This window comes from Pangasianodon hypophthalmus, chromosome 25, assembly GCF_027358585.1.
Source record: "Pangasianodon hypophthalmus isolate fPanHyp1 chromosome 25, fPanHyp1.pri, whole genome shotgun sequence".
Lineage (NCBI taxonomy): Eukaryota > Metazoa > Chordata > Actinopteri > Siluriformes > Pangasiidae > Pangasianodon > Pangasianodon hypophthalmus.
In genome coordinates, this window is record NC_069734.1 from 314,789 (window position 1) to 335,000 (window position 20,212).

Here is a 20,212-nt window from a genome sequence, read left to right on the forward strand (position 1 = left end):
CTGAACTCACACAGAACCTGGAGTACTGAACTCACACTGCTCCTGGAGTACTGAACCCACACTGCTCCTGGAGTACTGAACTCACACTGCTCCTGGAGTACTGAACTCACACTGTACCTGGAGTACTGAACTCACACTGCTCCTGGAGTACTGAACTCACACTGTACCTGGAGTACTGAACTCACACTGCTCCTGGAGTACTGAACTCAGACTGCTCCTGGAGTACTGACAGAGTCCTGTATTAGTCAGCTTGGGCTCATCCTGGTTCTGGGGAAATGATAAATGATAATCGTGGAGACTTTGCCAGCAGTGGAATGTGATTATCAGAGCACTGGTGTAAGAACTGTGCAGCGTGATTAGAGTTAGTATTTGAATCAGGTGTGTCATGTATGTTTAATATATAGGTAGGTTAAGTTTCACTTTCATTTCTATATTATTGAAACCATACACATACAGAATCTCTTCAACTATCAACAGTCCGGTTCCACGACATAGCAAAAACATCACACCTTTTAGGAGAGGCGCTAATGTGTCCTGGCCACCAGGCTACAGGAACTGGGCCTCCACACCTGTGTAGATGTTTGTACTCTCTGTTTACACATGATAAGACACAGCACAATTGTCACGGACACCACCTCTGTAGGCCTTATCTCAGATGCTGATGAGATGGCCTTTAAGAAGGATATTTACCTGCCTGAAAGGAGCCAAAAAGATCATCAGTCTTCCAGGACACTCAGTGTTTAAGCTGCTTCCATCCAGCAGCTTCTACCAGAGTACAAACAGTGACTGAAGCCATCACACTCCTAAACAGTCAGTGACAGCATATTGCACAGCCATCTTTTTTCACACATATTTCTCACTACTTTGCACATTGCACTCTTAATATGTACATTATCCACCTATACTTATGTATATTTTGTGTATACCTTGTCTGTTTCTGTATATTGAAAGGGTTTTTTTGCCCTGTGTATATTTTGTATTTGCATTTGTACATTGGTATATTTTTCGTATTTCTACATGAATTTCAATGTGAGTTTTTTCGTGTGTCGACTGTGCAAATGACAAAAAGAGTCTTTGACGTTGATATTATTTCACCAACTGCCGATTCTTACCTTTACTAAGTGATAGTGTTTTGCTCTGCTTTAGTTACTTTTAGTCTCCTTTAGTGAAGCATTATTGTACAAAATGTGTCATTGAGACTCTGTGTGTGTGTGTGTGTGTGTGTGTCACACTCATTCGTATAAACAGTGTGTGACTGCATTAGCATCAACTTCATAATGAAGACATTCAGGCTACATGTTTAGAAAATTCATGTCACAAAATTCCAGATGTTACGTCCCAGTCTAGTGTTGTGTTTACAGCACCAGGTAAAAGGCAAAGGGCGGATGTGAGATGTAGTAATAGGGTGGAGTGAAGTATTGGGTTCCTGAGACACACACAGAGGAGCTCGTTCAGAAGTGACATGCGTGTTGAGACAAAAATATTAAATAAAACAAAAATGAAAGACAAATTCTGTACCTCATCTCTCTGTTAATGAACAAAGACAAAACCCCACACCCAAGAAAAATGGCAGTCACACCCCTACAGCTGGGAAATTACACACACGGTGTATGTGCGTCAATCATTACTAAACAAACAAAGTCCCAGAGAGTGAATAGGATTATAATGATGTTATATGGAGGTGTGGAGGCAGTAAGGAGCTTTAAGTTGATGTTCTGAACTTCTGTTTAGAGTTTCTTAGTGTTTCTCTCTCTGCTGCTGTGAATGCTTCCACATGGATTCTTAACTGAACTGTAATTCACAAAATCAGTTTATTCCCAACTCTCCCTCTTGCTTCAGTGTTTAATCTTCTCTGGAAGATTATTCACTTATCCATCACAGTGTCACAGGGAGCCTGGAGCCTATCCCAGGGGACTCGGGGCACAGGGCGGGGGACACCTTGGACAGGGGGCCTATCCATCACAGGGCACAATCACTCACACTACAGACAATGTGGAAATGCCAATCAGCCTACACCGCGTCTCTTTGGACTGGGGAGGAAACCAGAGTACCTGGAGGAAACCCCCAAAGCACAGGGAGAACATGCAAACTCCATGCACACAGGGCAAAGGCGGGATTTGATCCCCCAACCCTGGAGGTGTGAGCAACACTGCTAACCACCAAACCACCAAACCACCAAGACATAAATAGAAGTTCAATTTAAAATTGTTCTAAAATGTCTTCTCAAGCCAACAGGTAGATAGAGTGGCTCTAATAAAGGTGTGTGTGTGTGTGTGTGAGTGTGTGTGTGTGTGTGTGTGTGCGTGTGTGTGTGTGGCCCAGTTGAAAGTGAATCTCTGTATGTAGGAGAGACTATTTGTGTTAGTGTGCTGTGACCTGTGGCTTGTGTTGAGTGTAGAGTGAGTAGATGCTTTGACAGTTTCCCCATAACGTTATTGTGTGAGGCATCAGGGTGTACCACATTCCTAAAGTGACACACTAAAGGGCTTGACTGTTTTTAACCTTCAGGAGCTTACATGAAGTGTGTGTTCCAGTCAGAGAAGGTTTTGTTTATGATACCCACATGGTTGAAGAACTGAACCAGTTCTTAGTTGATGTTCTCAGGAGTTATTCAATGTGGCTTTCCAGAAGCCTCTGGGTAACGACTGGCAGTGTCTCCAATGACAATCATATACACATGCTCTAGACCCAAAATGAGGTCTATGTCCATTGTTAAAAGCGCTATACAAATAAAACTGAACTGAATTGAATCTCCTCCACAGTGATAATGTACACTGGTTTGTTCCTCTTCTTTCCACTTTGTTTAATATTTACATTAAGTTGAGTTTCACTTTCATTTCTATATTGTCGAAACCACACACATACAGAACGTCTCTCACTCATCAACAATCCAGTTTCAATCCCTTAGGAGCAGTGTTAATGTGCTCATGAAGATAGAATATTCAGTTTATTTATTTATTACAGTTGATGCGATTCACACTTTCAGGCTCAAAAACAGAAAGTTTTCCTTTTTTCTGATGATCAGCAATCATTATTTCATCTTTTTCTTATCTGTGTGATTAGAGCAGGAAAACATTTCCTGGGATTCCTGGAGCAGGAAAAGCAAGTTGACTGTACAAGTATAAAAAGACTGAGATGGTGTCCATGATGCACACACACACACACACACACACACGGCGGCTCTAAAGAACTGGCCGTTTACTGAGCGACAATTCTTCATTTCTTCAATCAGGTATACGACTACTACTACTACTACTACTACTACTACTACTAATAATAATAATAATAATTTGTGAGCAGCTTGCTGGGACACTGAAACTTATTTTTTTGTGTCTCTGTCTATTTTTGTTAACTTTACACGTGAGCTGAGTAATGTGATTGGAGTCTCTATAGAGGATTGTATACAGTATTTTTATTATTTGAAGACAAATGTTAAGTACATATTCAGCATCTTCTCTCATTGAAATGAAACCTAAATGAAGATGTGGTTAAAAATTGCTAGAAACAGTAACATTCTGTGTGTTATGCTGTTTGCAATGATGCTTTAAATTAGCTGATCTTCTAGTAAGAAAACTAACTAGACAAGAATTTGCGTATCTGGAATGAAACTCCAGTTTTCTTCCATTTCTAATTACTTTCTTTATGGAAAAATAACAAAATATATCTTTACTCAAAAAAAGTTAGAAAATAAACTTTTCCTTATTTTATACTGATAAAATTTATACTACTGATAAAATTTACTGTGTTGGATCTACTGTGTGTGTGTGTGTGTGTGGCAGAGTCAGTTGTGAAACTGTGTTTAAGTAATTAAAATAAGTAAAGAGTAACATTTATTTAAGAGTAAACAGTTTCTCTTGAATTCAGTTTACTTAAGAGTACTGAAGCGCAGCTTCCTCATGACACACTGAACATCTGAAAATGTTTGCATTGGATTTAAACCCGTCTCTCACATTGAATTCATATTTAACTCCAGGCTGAGAACCACGATGGAGCAGAAGATAAATGATGTTGTAAAGATGTGCTGTGAGGTTTCAACGACCCGGAAGATGAAGGCTGCAGTGAAGAGTTCTGTGAAGGGAGGAGCGATGGCAGGAGGGAGCGCACTCGTAGGAGGGTTACTGCTCGGACCGGCTGGAATTGCTGTTGGTAAAAACCTTTTACTGTTCTCAATTATTCAGTTTTAAACTTTAAAACCACAAATAAAGTTAGTTAAAAAAATTGGCCTGATGTAAAAAATAACTAAATAAATAAATGAAAATATTGGGAGTTTCTGGGAGTTACGTCCTTATAGCAGAAAAAAAATACCATAAGCTGGTAAGCTGGACTCCAACCACTTCACCACATCAGAGCTGCCACACGGTGTAATCAAAGAGTAGTTGGAGATGTGCTGAAGAGGTGGGTGGTGTGGTGAAGAGGTTGGTGAAGTGCTGAAGTGGTTGGTGGTGTGGTGAAGAGGTTGGTGAAGTGCTGAAGTGGTTGGTGAAGTGCTGAAGAGGTGGGTGGTGTGGTGAAGTGGTTGGTGATGTGCTGAAGTGGTGGGTGGTGTGGTGAAGTGGTGGGTGGTGTGGTGAAGAGGTTGGTGACGTGGTGAAGTGGTTGGTGAAGTGCTGAAGTGGTGAGTGGTGTGGTGAAGTGGTTGGTGACATGGTGAAGTGGTGGGTGGTGTGGTGAAGAGGTTGGTGAAGTGCTGAAGTGGTTGGTGAAGTGCTGAAGTGGTGTGGTGAAGTGGTTGGTGACGTGGTGAAGTGGTTGGTGACGTGGTGAAGTGGTTGGTGGTGTGGTGAAGTGGTTGGTGACGTGGTGAAGTGGTTGGTGGTGTGGTGAAGTGGTTGGTGACGTGGTGAAGTGGTGGGTGGTGTGGTGAAGTGGTTGGTGATGTGCTGAAGTGGTGGGGAAAGTGCTGAAGTTGTTGGTGACGTGGTGAAGTGCTTGGTGAAGTGCTGAAGTGGTGGGTCGTGTGGTGAAGTGGTTGGTGATGTGCTGAAGTGGTGGGTGGTGTGGTGAAGTGGTTGGTGGTGTGGTGAAGTGGTTGGTGACGTGGTGAAGTGGTTGGTGACATGGTGAAGTGGTTGGTGACGTGGTGAAGTGGTTGGTGGTGTGGTGAAGTGGTTGGTGACGTGGTGAAGTGGTTGGTGGTGTGGTGAAGTGGTTGGTGACGTGGTGAAGTGGTTGGTGGTGTGGTGAAGTGGTTGGTGACGTGGTGAAGTGGTGGGTCGTGTGGTGAAGTGGTTGGTGACGTGGTGAAGTGGTTGGTGGTGTGGTGAAGTGGTTGGTGGTGTGGTGAAGTGGTTGGTGACGTGGTGAAGTGGTTGGTGGTGTGGTGAAGTGGTTGGTGACGTGGTGAAGTGGTGGGTCGTGTGGTGAAGTGGTTGGTGACGTGGTGAAGTGGTTGGTGGTGTGGTGAAGTGGTTGGTGGTGTGGTGAAGTGGTTGGTGACGTGGTGAAGTGGTTGGTGGTGTGGTGAAGTGGTTGGTGACGTGGTGAAGTGGTTGGTGGTGTGGTGAAGTGGTTGGTGACGTGGTGAAGTGGAGGGTGATTTCTGAAGATGTTTGATTACTCCTTGTAGTAGCTCTGTTTCCTTTAGCTGAAGATAACTTTTAATGATACAGATTTTACTGATAAAAATGCCTGAGATTTTATATTAGTAGCCACATTACTCTAATAACACACAACACAGTGATTAACACATAAACACTGACAGTAAACAGGAAGAAAACAACCTCAAACACATATGTACAACCAGTAAGGAGGCCTCCTGCACTACAGGATTTGCATTTTTCTTTGCATTTATTAAAATTTTTTCCCAAAATAAATTCCCATGTACATCCTACCACATCACCATGGATATTCTAACACAATGTCTGTGAGATTTGAATCTATATATCTGTTCCATATCTCTTCTCAGATGATCGGACATGAAACTACTATTCCTATTACTTCAGTTAGTTGGATAATACTTAGATAATATCTGAGAATGAGTATTTGAAACGTTGATGTTTAATGTTCGAATTTTAGGTTTTTAGATTTATTTCTCTTTTCACTCCTCTTTTTAACTTGAATAGGATTAAAACAGAACATAAGGTTAACGCACTACCACAATATTAACCTTAAAGTGTGAAAACTTTCACAAACATTTCTTCATTGTCTTTCCTGGTTTCAGGTGGAGCAGTCGGGGGTCTTCTGGGCGCCTGGATGACCAGCGGTCAGTTTAAACCAGTTTCTCAGATCCTCCTGGAGCTTCCGTCTCGGGAGAGACAGAAGCTTTTCTCTGAGATCAGTGCGATTTTGGGCTCAATGGACTGGACAGATGTCACTCAGCTGATGTTTATGGTTAGAGGAGATAACACACTGCTGCAGAGAGTTGAAGCTGGGATTCAGTCCTTTGTTAGGAAAAATCTTGGCGCTGTAGTGGAATACGGAGACTGAGCACAGAGACAGGAGATCAGGAAAGAGTTTGTGTTTCAAGATTGAAGATTCAAGATTCACAAACTGTACTGTCATACATACAAAGTCTCTTGTACTGTACAGCGAGAGTTTGCAGGCTCTTATGGGTGCTGCAGTAGAGAATAATAAAGTAAAAATGGTATTTGAGTGTATCTGAGTGAATCATTTACCCTTTAAAAAGGGGTTTTTATTTGGTGATTGATTGACATCACTTACACACACACACAATTTCAATTCAATTCGATTTTATTTGTATAGCGCTTTTATCAATGGACATTGTCACAAAGCAGCTTTACAGAAATAAATATGTTTAAATTTAATTAAACCAAAATAAATTGTAAATATATGAATTTATCCCTGATGAGGAAGCCAGAGGCGATGGTGGTGAGGAAAAACTCCCTGAGATGATATGAGGAAGAAACCTTGAGAGGAACCAGACTCAGAAGGGAACCCATCCTCATCTGGGTGACACCCGATAGTGCGATTATAAATCATTCCCTTCTATAACTGTGTACTACATGGACAAATACTGCAGTTGTGTAACCAGGAAATTCATTACAGTTTTCACATGAAGTCTGGTTTGTTGAACCTATCCACTGTTCACTGATGGAGCCCTGAGTGCAAAACTGCTCGCAGCAACTGCAGCTCCAAAGCCACTACAGTACAACTGTCCATATGAGATCCCCAAGCCATCTCCACGGCTTCCAAGCAGCACCATCACCAGCAATCCCAATGATCCTCAGGCCGCCCATGTGGGACCATCCTCAGCAGCAGCAAGCGATCTCCAACTGATGTGAACTCCAACCAGAAGTAGGGCATCAAGATGGATCAGGCAGGTCCAGAGAGCAGAAGGGGTCAGGATCACTGGTATCTCAGGAGTAGCATGTGTAGCTCGACAGAGAGAGAGAGCGAGAGGGGGAGAGAGAGACAGAGAGAGAGACAGAGAGGGAGGGAGAGGGGGAGAGAGAGACAGATAGGGAGGGAGAGAGAGAGAGAGACAGAGAGGGAGGGAGAGGGGGAGAGAGAGACAGAGAGAGAGACAGAGAGGGAGAGAGAGGGGGAGAGAGAGACAGATAGGGAGGGAGAGAGAGAGAGAGAGACAGAGAGGGAGGGAGAGAGAGAGGGGGGTTTGAGAGAGAGAGACAGAGAGGGAGGGAGAGAGAGAGAGAGAGAGAGAGACACAGAGAGAGAGAGAGAGAGACAGAGAGGGAGGGAGAGAGAGAGGGGGAGAGAGAGACAGAGAGGGAGGGAGAGAGAGAGGGGGGTTTGAGAGAGAGAGACAGAGAGGGAGGGAGAGAGAGAGAGAGAGAGAGAGACACAGAGAGAGAGAGAGAGAGAGAGAGAGACAGAGAGGGAGGGAGAGAGAGAGGGGGAGAGAGAGACAGAGAGGGAGGGAGAGGGGGAGAGAGAGACAGAGAGGGAGGGAGGGAGAGAGGGGGGTTTGAGGTTTAACAAATGTTTATTGTTACAATTTGCCACCGTACATCACCAAACCGTATCTCGAGATAGATATTAAAAATTCAAAAATTCAAAATCAACAAACCATCATCAATTGTACACAAGACAATATTAACACACCAAATACCACAGAAACACATTTTTTCATTAGTGAGGCCATAATATGCAAATTCTACTTTTAGCCTTCCAGCTACCAGACTCTTAAACATCATCTCAGCATCAGTGCCAGCAAGCTGCAACCCCTTGCTTTTCCTTGTCACTAACTTTGAAGTCCCTATCAAATAATTCAACAAACACACGTTCCTTCTATTTAAAAAGCTGTACTTCACTCATCCAATAAAAACTTTTAAACATTTTAAAGACCCTCCAATATTCTACAGCTTAAAAACAAATGCTCTAAATCTTCTGCCTTTCCACAGAACCTACACTCCCCACCCACTGCTGTGTTCAAGTGTCTCATGTCTGTCTGTAGTTATTGCCCCGTGAATAATCCTCCACTGGAGATCAGCTGTTTGCTTGTCTACAGGAGGTTTATACAGGGTTCTCCACCTGTCCCTCACAAGGACGTCCAGCTCCAACAGTCCTGGCCACCTAGAACCTTTCTGCCTTCTGAGCGAGTCCTGATGCATAACCTTGACTGTGATGTAATATATTGCTTTCCTGAATGTAGATTCTAAGTACTGTAGCTGAGGGGTCTTGAAAGACAGGATTGAAGCCACAACTTCACCTTCTTGCTCCTCATTTATAACAGGAGAAACTCTGATTCTTGGGAATTCCTTCTTGCTTATCATGTCCGGCAAGTGTCCCCCTCCAATGTACTCCCTGTATCCATTTGGTAATGCATGGAAAATCTCCTCCACCAGCTTTGACATGAGGCGTGATGACTTCAGGCCTGTCACCTCTTTAAGGGCCTCCACCAATCTCCATCCATCCCTACCCAAGAGGTGACCCAGCTTCACATCACTGTTTCTGTGTAGATGTATATTTGTATATTATTCTTTTTATTGTCTGTGTCTTGTCTTGTCACTGTCATTCTGTTGCACTGTGGAGCTTCTGTCACTAAAACAAATTCCTCGTATGTGTAAACATACCTGGCAATAAAGCTCATTCTGATTCTGATTCTGATGTTCACACACACTCACAGAGGACAAAAGCCTGGTCTGAATCATTGGGTTGAAGAGCAATGGTTCCTCTGGAACCCAGTGCCCTGGTTCATAGGCCTCTCTTTCCACTATAAACAGTTCTCCATGAATGCAGTAAGCTCAGACAGATTAACCTCCCCCAGTCTCATTAAAAGGAGGTCTGTCCAATCCAATGTCTGTCCAACCCAAGATCACCTGCCTTCTGCAGAATTGCTCTTGCAATCCGAGTCCAAACCAGGTCCCTATGGTACAAGAATCTCTGTGCTGCTTGTATTCTGAAAGCACGAATCCGGTACCTCACATCCACCAAGCCTTGTCCTCCTTCCTGGACAGGAAGATAAAGTGCTGCTCCACGAATCCAGTGCTCTCCACTCCAGAAGAAGTCCACGATTGTCCTTTGTATCTTGCAGACCAGCTCCTCAGGTGGCTCCACGACTATAGTTCTATGCCACAGGGTAGAGGCGGACAGGTTGTTTACAACCAGAACTCTTCCTCTGTACGACAATTGTGGTAATAGCCATTTACGTTTAGACAATCGAGCAGACACCTTTTCCAGCATTCCTTCCCAATTTTTTGCCTGAAATTGTTTGTTCCCTTAAAAAATACCTAAAATTTTCACTCCTTCCCTTCTCCACAGTAATCGACCCGGCAGATGTGGAGGTCGTAATCCCTCCCACGGACCAAGAATAAAACCTTCACTTTCTCCCCAATTTACTCTTGCTGATGATGCCTTCTCATACTGTTCAATAGCTTTTGTTAAGGCTGTAAAGTTGTTTTGACCTGTAATAAAAACGGTGATGTCGTCAGCATGCCTGAGACACTCTAAACCTGGTATCTGTACCCGGACTTAGAGTTCCACTGAGGTCCCTTCTTATCTTACACAACAGTGGCTCAATAACAAGACTATATAATTGCACAGAAAGTGGACAACCTTGCCTAATACCCCTTAATACAGGTATTGGTGCACTTAATCCTCCACCAGCTTTGAGAGTCACAAAGGCTTTAAAGTACAGCAATTGAATATAAGATATAAATTGTTCACCAAACCCGAACTGCTTTAAGACGTTAAAAAGATACACGTGATCACCTCAATAAAAATGCTTTCTCCTGGTCCAATGAGAGAATACCAAGATTGGAATAATTAAGCTGTTTAAAGTCAATTACATCCCTTAGTAAAAAGAGACTGTCCATAATTGATCTGTTAGGAACACAGTATGTCTCATCCTATTTGCTAAACACTTTGAAAGTATTTTATAGTCTGAACACAGCAAAGATACTGGTCTCCAATTTTTAAGTCCTAGATCCCCTTTCTTTGGAAGCAGGGACAGGACCGCTCGGTGACAGCTTGTGGGAAGTGACTTGTTTTTAATGCTTTCTAAAAGTACTTCTTATAAGTTCTGTCCTAATATATCCCACAATTGCTGATAAAACTCAGCGGAGAGTCCATCAATCCTGGGTGATTAACCGGTAGATAGCTGCTGCATTGCCTCTGTAAGCTCCTGGAATGTGACTGGTTTGTCCAAAAGTCATCGCTGCTCCTCCAACTGAGGTAATTCTCTGAGTAAATCAGAAGCACTTTCAGATTCACAACTCTCAGCACTGTATAAATCTGTATAAAATCCTGCCGCCAGCTTCCTTATTTCTACAGGATCTGTAGTTATACTTCCATCAGGGCAACAAAGATGGTACATTTGCTTTTGTTGTACACTTTTCCTCTCAAGATTAAAAAAGAATGAAGTAGGAGAATCTATGTCCTTAATTGAGCAGACTCTTGCCCTTATTAATTCTCTGAAAGATTCTTCTCTGAAAGAATCTTTCCACAGCTTCTAAGTGCTTCAAAAGGAAATCTTTTTTTTTTTTTTTTACAAAACAAAGGATCCTGTAATAATTTGACTTTAAATACCAATAATAACTGGATTTTAAACTCTTTTTCATGTTAAAATCAAATGATAGTCTAAATGATAGTCTGAAAGACCATTAGGTGAAATAATAACATTAGTTTCCCCATAACATTATTGTGTGAGGCATCAGGGTGTACCACATTCCTAAAGTGACACACTAAAGGGCTTGACTGTTTTTGAGGAGCTTACATGAAGTTTGTGTTCCAGTCAGAGAAGGTTTTGTTTGTGATACCCACATGGCTGAAGAGATGAACCAGATGATGTTATTCAGTGTGGCTTTCCAGAAGCCTCTGGGTAACAACTGGCAGTGTCTACAACGACAATCATGTATACACGCTCTAGAGCCAAACAAGGCAGCAGGATCTCCTTATATCCTGAATCTATTTATTTCTGTAAAGCTGCTTTGTGACAATATCCATTGTTAAAAGCGCTATACAAATAAAACTGAACTGAATTGAATCTCCTCCACAGTGATAATGTACACTGGTTTGTTCCTCTTCTTTCCACTTCATTTAATATTTACATTAAGTTGAGTTTCACATTCATTTCTATATTGTCGAAACCACACACATACAGAACGTCTCTCACTCATCAACAATCCAGTTTCACAACATAGCAAAAGCATCACACCCTTTAGGAGCAGTGTTAATGTGCTCATTAAGATAGAATATTCAGTTTATTTATTTATTTATTACAGTTGATGCGATTCACACTTTCAGGCTCAAAAAGAGAAGATTTTCCTTTTTCCTGATGATCAGCAATCATTATTTCATCTGTTTCTTATCGGTGTGAACAGAGGAGCACTAAAACAATAATGTCTGGGATTCTTGGAGCAGGAAAAGCAAGTTGACTGTACAAGTATAAAAAGACTGAGATGGTGTCCACGATGCACACACACACACACACACACACACACACACACAGCGGCTGAACTGGCTGTTTACTGAGCGACAATTTTTCATTTCTTCAATCAGGTATACGACTACTACTACTACTACTACTAATAATAATAATAATAATAATAATAATAATAATTTGTGAGCAGCTTGCTGGGACACTGAAACTTATTTTTTTGTGTCTCTGTCTATTTTTATTAACTTTACACGTGAGCTGTGTAATGTGATTGGATTCAGCATCTTTTCTCATTGAACTGAAACGTAAATGAAGATGTGGTTTAGGAGCATGCTTTATAAAGAAAAATCACTAGAAACAGTAACATTCTGTATATTATGCTGTTTGCAATGACGCCTTAAATTAGCTGATGTTCTAGTTAGAAAACTAAACTCCAGTTTTCTACCACATAAACACTGACGCAACTTATGGACTTAAAAAAGTTACTTCTTCTAGCTGCTGATTCTGAATACAACATTATTACTGTTGTTGTTGTTGTTGTTTTTGTTGTCTTTGTTGTTGTTATTGTTGTTTAATAAATTTTAGTTGAATTTACATGCAGATGGAAAAGAAACATTCTCAGAACAGCGTGTCTTCGAGGGGAGGAAACACAGCAGGAATTTCGGGTAAAGACTCTGACATTTCTGAGTTCAGATGAAATTTAACACCTGATGGAAAAACCTCACTTTCCCCTGAACGTAGCTCAGAGTTTAATGCGCTACTGTGACGTTCTTAAATCCTGATGACTGAAATCTTTTACTGACAGTTAAAATGGATCGTGTTCAATGTGGAACTATTTTCTTTAAACAGATGCTATGAAAGCTTGCAGCAGCACGATGAAGGATTCGAAGGGGAGCTTGGAGGCGAGCCACAGCAGCACTGAATGGTACGCCCGAGGCTCGATCACTGAGGGGGGTGGAGAGGTGTACTACCGTTCAGTGACTCAACACATCAGCGTGAAAAAAAAATAGCAAGATCTCGGTGCATTGATATAAATTCCTAAAGGAATTTCCTACTGCACTGTGACGAGAGCAATATGAAGTAAAAACATTTTTCACTTGATTTGTCTGCATCGTTTATTGCTTCTTTATTCTAATCTAAAGGAGCTTAAAGTTCTATTGATAAAACATTTAAGTAAATTAAAGTAAATTATTAATGGGACTTAATAAGTCTATATATATATATATATATATATATATATATATATATATGTTTTTAAATCCTGCAGGCATTTTTTATTTTTCTTTGTATACAAATGAACTCTTCCATTGTCAATAGGGACAGGAGGTGAAAATATGTTTTCCAAGAAAAGAAGTCCAGCAGATGATAATTCAATTCAATTTTATTTGTATAGCGCTTTTAACAATGGACATTGTCACAAAGCAGCTCTACAGAAATAAATGGATTCAAAAAAAAAAAAAAATTGTAAATATGTGAATTTATCCCTAATGAGCGAGTCAGAGGTGACGGTGGTGAGGAAAAACTCCCTGAGACGATATGAGGAAGAAACCTTGAGAGGAACCAGACTCAAAAGGGAACCATCCTCATCTGGGTGACACCCGATAGTGCGATTATAAATCATTCCCTTCTATTATTGTGTACTACATGGACAAATAGTGCAAATGTGCAACCAGTAAATTCATTACACTGTCCACTGATGGAGTCCTGAGTATGAAGCTGCTCGTGGCAACTGCAGCCCCAAAGCCACTACAGCAATCGCAGTCCCAAGCCATTGCAGTACAGTACAGTACAGCTCCCCATATGAGATCCCCAAGCAGCACCATCTCCACAGCCCCCAGGTGGCGCCATCCCCAGCAATCCAAACGGTTCTTCAGGCCGTCCATATGGGGCCCCAGCAGCAGCGAGCAGCTCAACCGATGAGAACTCCAACCAGACGTAGGGCATCAGGATGGATCAGGCAGGTCTGGAGAGCAGAAGGGGTCAGGATCACTGGTATCTCAGGAGTAGCATGTATAGTTCAACAGAGAGTGAGAGAGAGAGAGATGGAGAGAGAGAGATTGTTATTTAAGCTTTTGTCCTCTAATGGTTAAGGACAATGTTCTTTGCATGCAGAGAGCAAGCAGGGACTCCGGCAAGACTAGCTGTGACAGCATAACTAAAAGGGAGTGCCAGAAGCTAACACAGACATGAGGGAGTCCTGGGACATAAAGCAGCAGCCACTCCACCGTCGACAAACCTGAGTGAACGTGTGAGAGTGGGGGGGCAACAGCATCCAAACATCCCAGTTCACCACAACACTCTATGCCTGTGAAACCCTCCAGACCTGCCCCTGTACCTAAGAAAACTATTCACTAAAGGCTTGACTAATCAAATATGTTTTCAGCCGAGACTTAAACACTGAGACTGTGTCTGAGCCCCGAACACTAAGTGGAAGGCTGTTCCATAACTGTGGGGTTTGTAAGAGAAAGCTCTACCCCGAGCTGTAGCACGCACTATTCGAGGTACCAACAAATAGCCTGCACCTTTTGATCTAAGTAGGCGTGGCGGATCTCACACACACACACACACACACCCATGTCCTAATCTATAATAATCCTTGTTATAAACCCATGAAATGTTTATAGCATATTTTATAGCATTTATACTTTCTCTTTATCTGCTGTTCTGTTAGTTCTTAGTTCTCATTTTTATTTGTATAGCGCTTTTTACAAAGGTCATTGTCTCAAAGCAGCTTTACACAAACAAAAGTAAAGTGAAGTGTGTGTGTGTGCCGTCTCTGATGAGCAAGCAGGGCGACGGTGGCAAGGAAAAACTCCCTGAGATGGTGATAGGAAGAAACCTTGAGAGGAACCAGACTCAACAGAGAACCCATCCTCATATGGGTTTACACTGTAGATTCTTTCATAAATAAAAGATCCATAACCTCACAAAAAGAGGAAAATTATCATTTTGCAGCTAAACAAACAATTTAACACAGAAATGCAATTTCTATTTTTAGTAAGTCTAGGCTGAAAACATATTTGTTTAGTCAAGCCTTTTGTGAATAGTTTTTCTTAGGTGAAGGAGCAGATCTGGAGGGACAGTCTAAATATAAATGAGATTACTGTGGATGGTACCACTTAAAAACCCTGAAGCTGGCTTAGGAATCCAATTGCTATGATAGCTTTAGGACTGGAATTGCCACAAGCAGTTTTGCACTCAAGTCTCCATCAGTGGACAGTGGATAACTTCAACAAAATAGACTTCATGTGAAAACTGTAATGAATTTTCATGGTTACACAATTGCACTTTTCTCAGGGAGTTTTTCCTCACCACCATCGCCTCTGGCTTGCTCATTAGGGATAAATTTATACATTTAAAATTTATATCCTGAATATATTTGTTTCTATAATGCTGCTTTGTGACAATGTCCATTGTAAAAACTGCTATACAAATAAAATTTATTTGAATTGAGTAGCAAACATGGCAGTTAGATGTAAGCATTTTAGTATGTTATTGTAACTTTTACCAGTAGGTGGCACTGGCACAAAATTTGTTGCATAGCCTCAGGTCATGGTCCTGAAGATGCCCTACCAAATTTTGTGTTGGTGCGCAGAGTCTTTGCTGAGAGGCTTACTCTGAAGCTGAGGCTTTTTGTGAGGCTTACTCTGAAGATGATGTGAGCCAAATTTGGTAATGACTGGGGAAAACAAATTGTAGGGGGAGTACTGAAAAAACTGTTTTTGACAAAATACAAGATGGTAGAAAATCTAATTAGGCAGAAACTGGCGTCATATAAATATATGGTCGAATATTACAAAATAAACTCCAACGAGGTGATCAGGATCACATTATCACAGCAGCATGGGCTGAAAAACAGAATAAGTGCAAGTATAAAATTTGTGAGGTTTAAGTTGAGACATTATTTTATTAAACAGGGACATTGTATTTTATTTAGAAGAAAAAGTGAAATTTAATTTGACCCTGATTAATAATCTAATGCAAAAACAAGTCCAAGACTTGGTGTGAAAGTAATGAAAAGCTCCAGTTCTAAGGAAAACTGGAGGGTGTTCCTGAGTAGACATCTCATGTGAGATGTGTTTTCATCTCAGATTTAATTAAACAGAATGTTCCTGAGAAGACGAACCTGCACAGACGGGAAAGGCAGGTTTACTGCACAGGTATAAAAGTACGGAGACAGATTTATCAAAACACACTCATCACACTCATCACACTCATCACACGCTACACACTAAAGAACTGAAATGGACCACAATCTGCTTGCTAAGTACGGTCTCTCTCACACAGCGGTAAGTTATCATGACAATAATTCTTTAGATATAGTCATTTATTATTAATTCCTGCTTAATGAAATATTATTTGCATGTAATTTTATTTTCCTTTAATTAGATTAATTAATTAAAGGTTAATTTAAGACTCTGAAGAGGATTTCATTAAGCAAGTATTATGCACAAAAAGCAAAAGAATTCTAAAAGTATTAAAAGTATTTTAAAGTCTACATCTGTGCAGATTTTGTCTGATTTTATCATTTAAGAAAACGTCACTGTGGTCAGTGACAGTCTACACAGATGCTTTATTCCATTTCACACTTGCAGGCCGGGACAGTCCAGTGATTTTAACTAGACATCTTGACCAAATAAAAATTATTCTTACAATTACTGTTGTTGTTATTTTAATTATTAATTGTTATTGAATTTTTCCAATTGTAGTTATTAATATTTAATAATCTATAGCTGAATTTGCATGCAGATGGATGCAGAAAAGCGTGTACAGGACCTCATTGACTCCGCACGTATTAGACCCTCGTCAGGTTTGTCAGGTAAACACTCTGACGATAAAAATGTAGAGCCTGAAGACTGTGTGTAAAAAATCTCTTCTCCCTGAATATACCTCAGAGTATAATGCACTACTGTGACTTTCTAAAGCCTTCACTTCCAGTGAAGCCAATGAATAATGTCGAACCATTTTCTTACACTCAGTATCTTCACCCACTCATCAAGTCAGCTGCACCACAGTGACGTATTCCAAGAGCAGCTTCGTGTCGAAGCACAGCGAGATGCAGCTCAAATCCTCCATTACTGAGGAAAGTTCTTCAAAGCAGCTGAGTTACAGTTCAACAGCTCAACACTTTTACAAGAAACATTTTTAAAAGATTCAAGTGTTTTTGTTCAGCATGCATGTCTATTTTACTGATATAAATTCCATAACTGTAAAGTGTAAACAGGGAACGGAAGAAAATGAAGTAAAAATATGATTTTCGGTGTATCAGTGTGCGTTGTTTATTCCTTCTTTTTCCGAACCTAAAGAAACCTAAAACTCTGATAATAAACTATTTTAAGTGCATTATAAATGTAACTTTAAAAGTAGACTTTAGATCGACAGGTTTTTAGATTCTGTGAAAACAACTGTTCTGATTTTCATTCCTGATTGTTTAATCAATTCTGACTGTTTATGATTGTTTAAATGAGTTATTATTATATACATATATATTAAAATGTGCTGAAAATGTTGTACACAACACACACATAAAAATAAAACTTTTGAAAAAGAGAGTTGGGTTTTTGTTATTGATTTAGATCTTACTCAAAACCCAATACTACACTGCAAAAGAAAAGAAAGATTTAGAAACACACACACACACACACACACACACACACACAGTATATACTGCAAGCGTGACTGAAGTAACTGTAAAGGAAAGCCTCAGTGTGAGATTAGGACAGAGAAAAGAAAGATGTGAAGTTATTCCTGAGGTCTACAGTTATTGTTCTACAAGTTTAGTTTCGACTGGTCATTGTTTCTGTAAACAGGAAACATTACATCTGACTTAAAAATGGAGAGAAAAAGAAAAAAACAAACAGAAAGCTAACACGAGAACACAAGAAAACGATGCAGCGGCATTATTTTCACGTATGATCTGTGTTCCTGGTACTGTAATAAGAGTTAAAAACCCAGGACCGCTCCTGTGGCAAGACTACACATAGGTGCTGGATCAAAGTTTAATTAACTACGAATATTGTACAAAACAAATCAGTTTCCTGCCAAATGTTAAAGAACCCACGTATGTGGAGTTTAAAGTCATTTGTTCCTGCAAACTGCTCAGTAAAGGTGCAGTGACTCAGTTCCCTTAAATACATTCCCTTTAACTGTTTTGCTAATCCCTGAATCTGCAACCTGCTAACAAACTACACACTCCACCACACACACACACACACACACACACACACACCCTCAAACACACACACACACACACACACACTCAAACACACACACACACCCTCAAACACACACACACACACACACACACACTCAGACACTCCACCACATCACAAACACACACACACACCCTCAAACACACACACACACACACACACACACACACACACCCTCAAACACACACACACACTCAGACACTCCACCACATCACACACACACACACACACACACCCTCAAACACAAACACACACACACACACACTCAGACACTCAAACACACTCACACACACACACACACACCCTCAAACACACACACACACACACACACACACACCCTGAAACACACACACACACACACACACACTCAGACACTCCACCACATCACACACACACACACACACACCCTCGAACACACACACACTCAGACACTCCACCACATCACACACACACACACACACACCCTCAAACACAAACACACAGACTCAGACACTCAAACACACACACACACACACACACACACACACTCAAACACACTCACACACACACACACACACACCCTCAAACACACACACACACACACACTCAGAAACTCCACCACATCACACACACACACACACCCTCGAACACACACACACTCACACACTCCACCACATCACACACACACACACACACACTCAAACACACACACACACACACTCAAACACACACACACTCCACCACATCACACACACACACTGAAACACACACACACTCCACCACATCACACATCACACACACACTCAAACACACACACAAACACTCAAACACACACACACTCAAACACACACTCCACCACATCACACACACACACACACACACACTCAAACACACACACACACACACTGTACATCACACACACACACTCAAACACACACACACACACTCCACCACATCACACACACACACTCAAACACACACACACTCAAACACACACACACACACTCCACCACATCACACACACACACTCAAACACACACACACACACACACTCAAACACACACACTCAAACACACTCAAACACACACACACTCAAACACACACACACACACACTCAAACACACACACTCAAACACAGACACACTCAAACACACACTCCACCACATCACACACACACACACACACACACTCAAACACACACACACACACACACACTGTACATCACACACACACACTCAAACACACACACACACACTCCACCACATCACACACACACACTCAAACACACACACACACACACACACTCAAACACACACACTCAAACACACACACACACACACTCCACCACATCACACACACACTCAAACACACACACACACACACACACAGACACACACACACTCAAACACACACACACACACCCTCAAACACACACACTCCACCACATCACACACACACACACACTCAAACACACACACACACTCAAACACACACACACACACTCAAACACACATACACACTCACACACTCCACCACATCACACACACACTCAAACACACACACACACACACACACACTCAAACACACACACACAACACTCCACCACATCACACACACACACTCAAACACACACTCCACCACATCACACACACACTCAAACACACACACACACTCAAACACACACACTCAAACACACACACACACACACTCAAACACACACACACTCAAACACACACTCCACCACATCACACACACACATTTGAAACACACACACAGACACACACACAGTCAAACAGACACACACAAACACACACTCCACCACATCACACACACACTCAAACACACACACACACACTCCACCACATCACACACACACTCAAACACACACACACACACTCCACCACATCACACACACACACACACACTCAAACACACACACACTCAAACACACACACTCCACCACATCACACACACACTCAAACACCCACACACACACACACTCAAACACACACACACACACTCCACCACATCACACACACACACTCAAACACACACACACTCAAACACACACACACACACTCCACCACATCACACACACACACTCAAACACACACACACACACACACTCAAACACACACACTCAAACACACTCAAACACACACACACTCAAACACACACACACACACACTCAAACACACACACTCAAACACAGACACACTCAAAC

General features: G+C 41.4%; 1 protein-coding gene and 1 long non-coding RNA gene across 2 annotated transcripts; both read left to right on the forward strand.

The window, feature by feature from the left end:
• The first annotated feature begins 3,123 nt into the window (after positions 1-3,123).
• LOC128317468 (protein C19orf12 homolog) lies at positions 3,124-6,578 on the forward strand. Its single transcript, XM_053229531.1, has 3 exons — positions 3,124-3,232; positions 3,974-4,146; positions 6,161-6,578. Exons 2-3 carry the CDS (start codon positions 3,987-3,989, stop codon positions 6,424-6,426), a joined length of 426 nt encoding a protein of 141 aa, XP_053085506.1. The 5' UTR covers positions 3,124-3,232; positions 3,974-3,986; the 3' UTR covers positions 6,427-6,578.
• A 5,255-nt stretch (positions 6,579-11,833) lies between these two features.
• On the forward strand, positions 11,834-12,905 carry LOC113525132 (uncharacterized). Its single transcript, XR_003402628.3, has 3 exons — positions 11,834-11,919; positions 12,399-12,462; positions 12,647-12,905. It is a non-coding gene; the product is annotated as an uncharacterized LOC113525132 (long non-coding RNA).
• Positions 12,906-20,212: the final 7,307 nt, after the last annotated feature.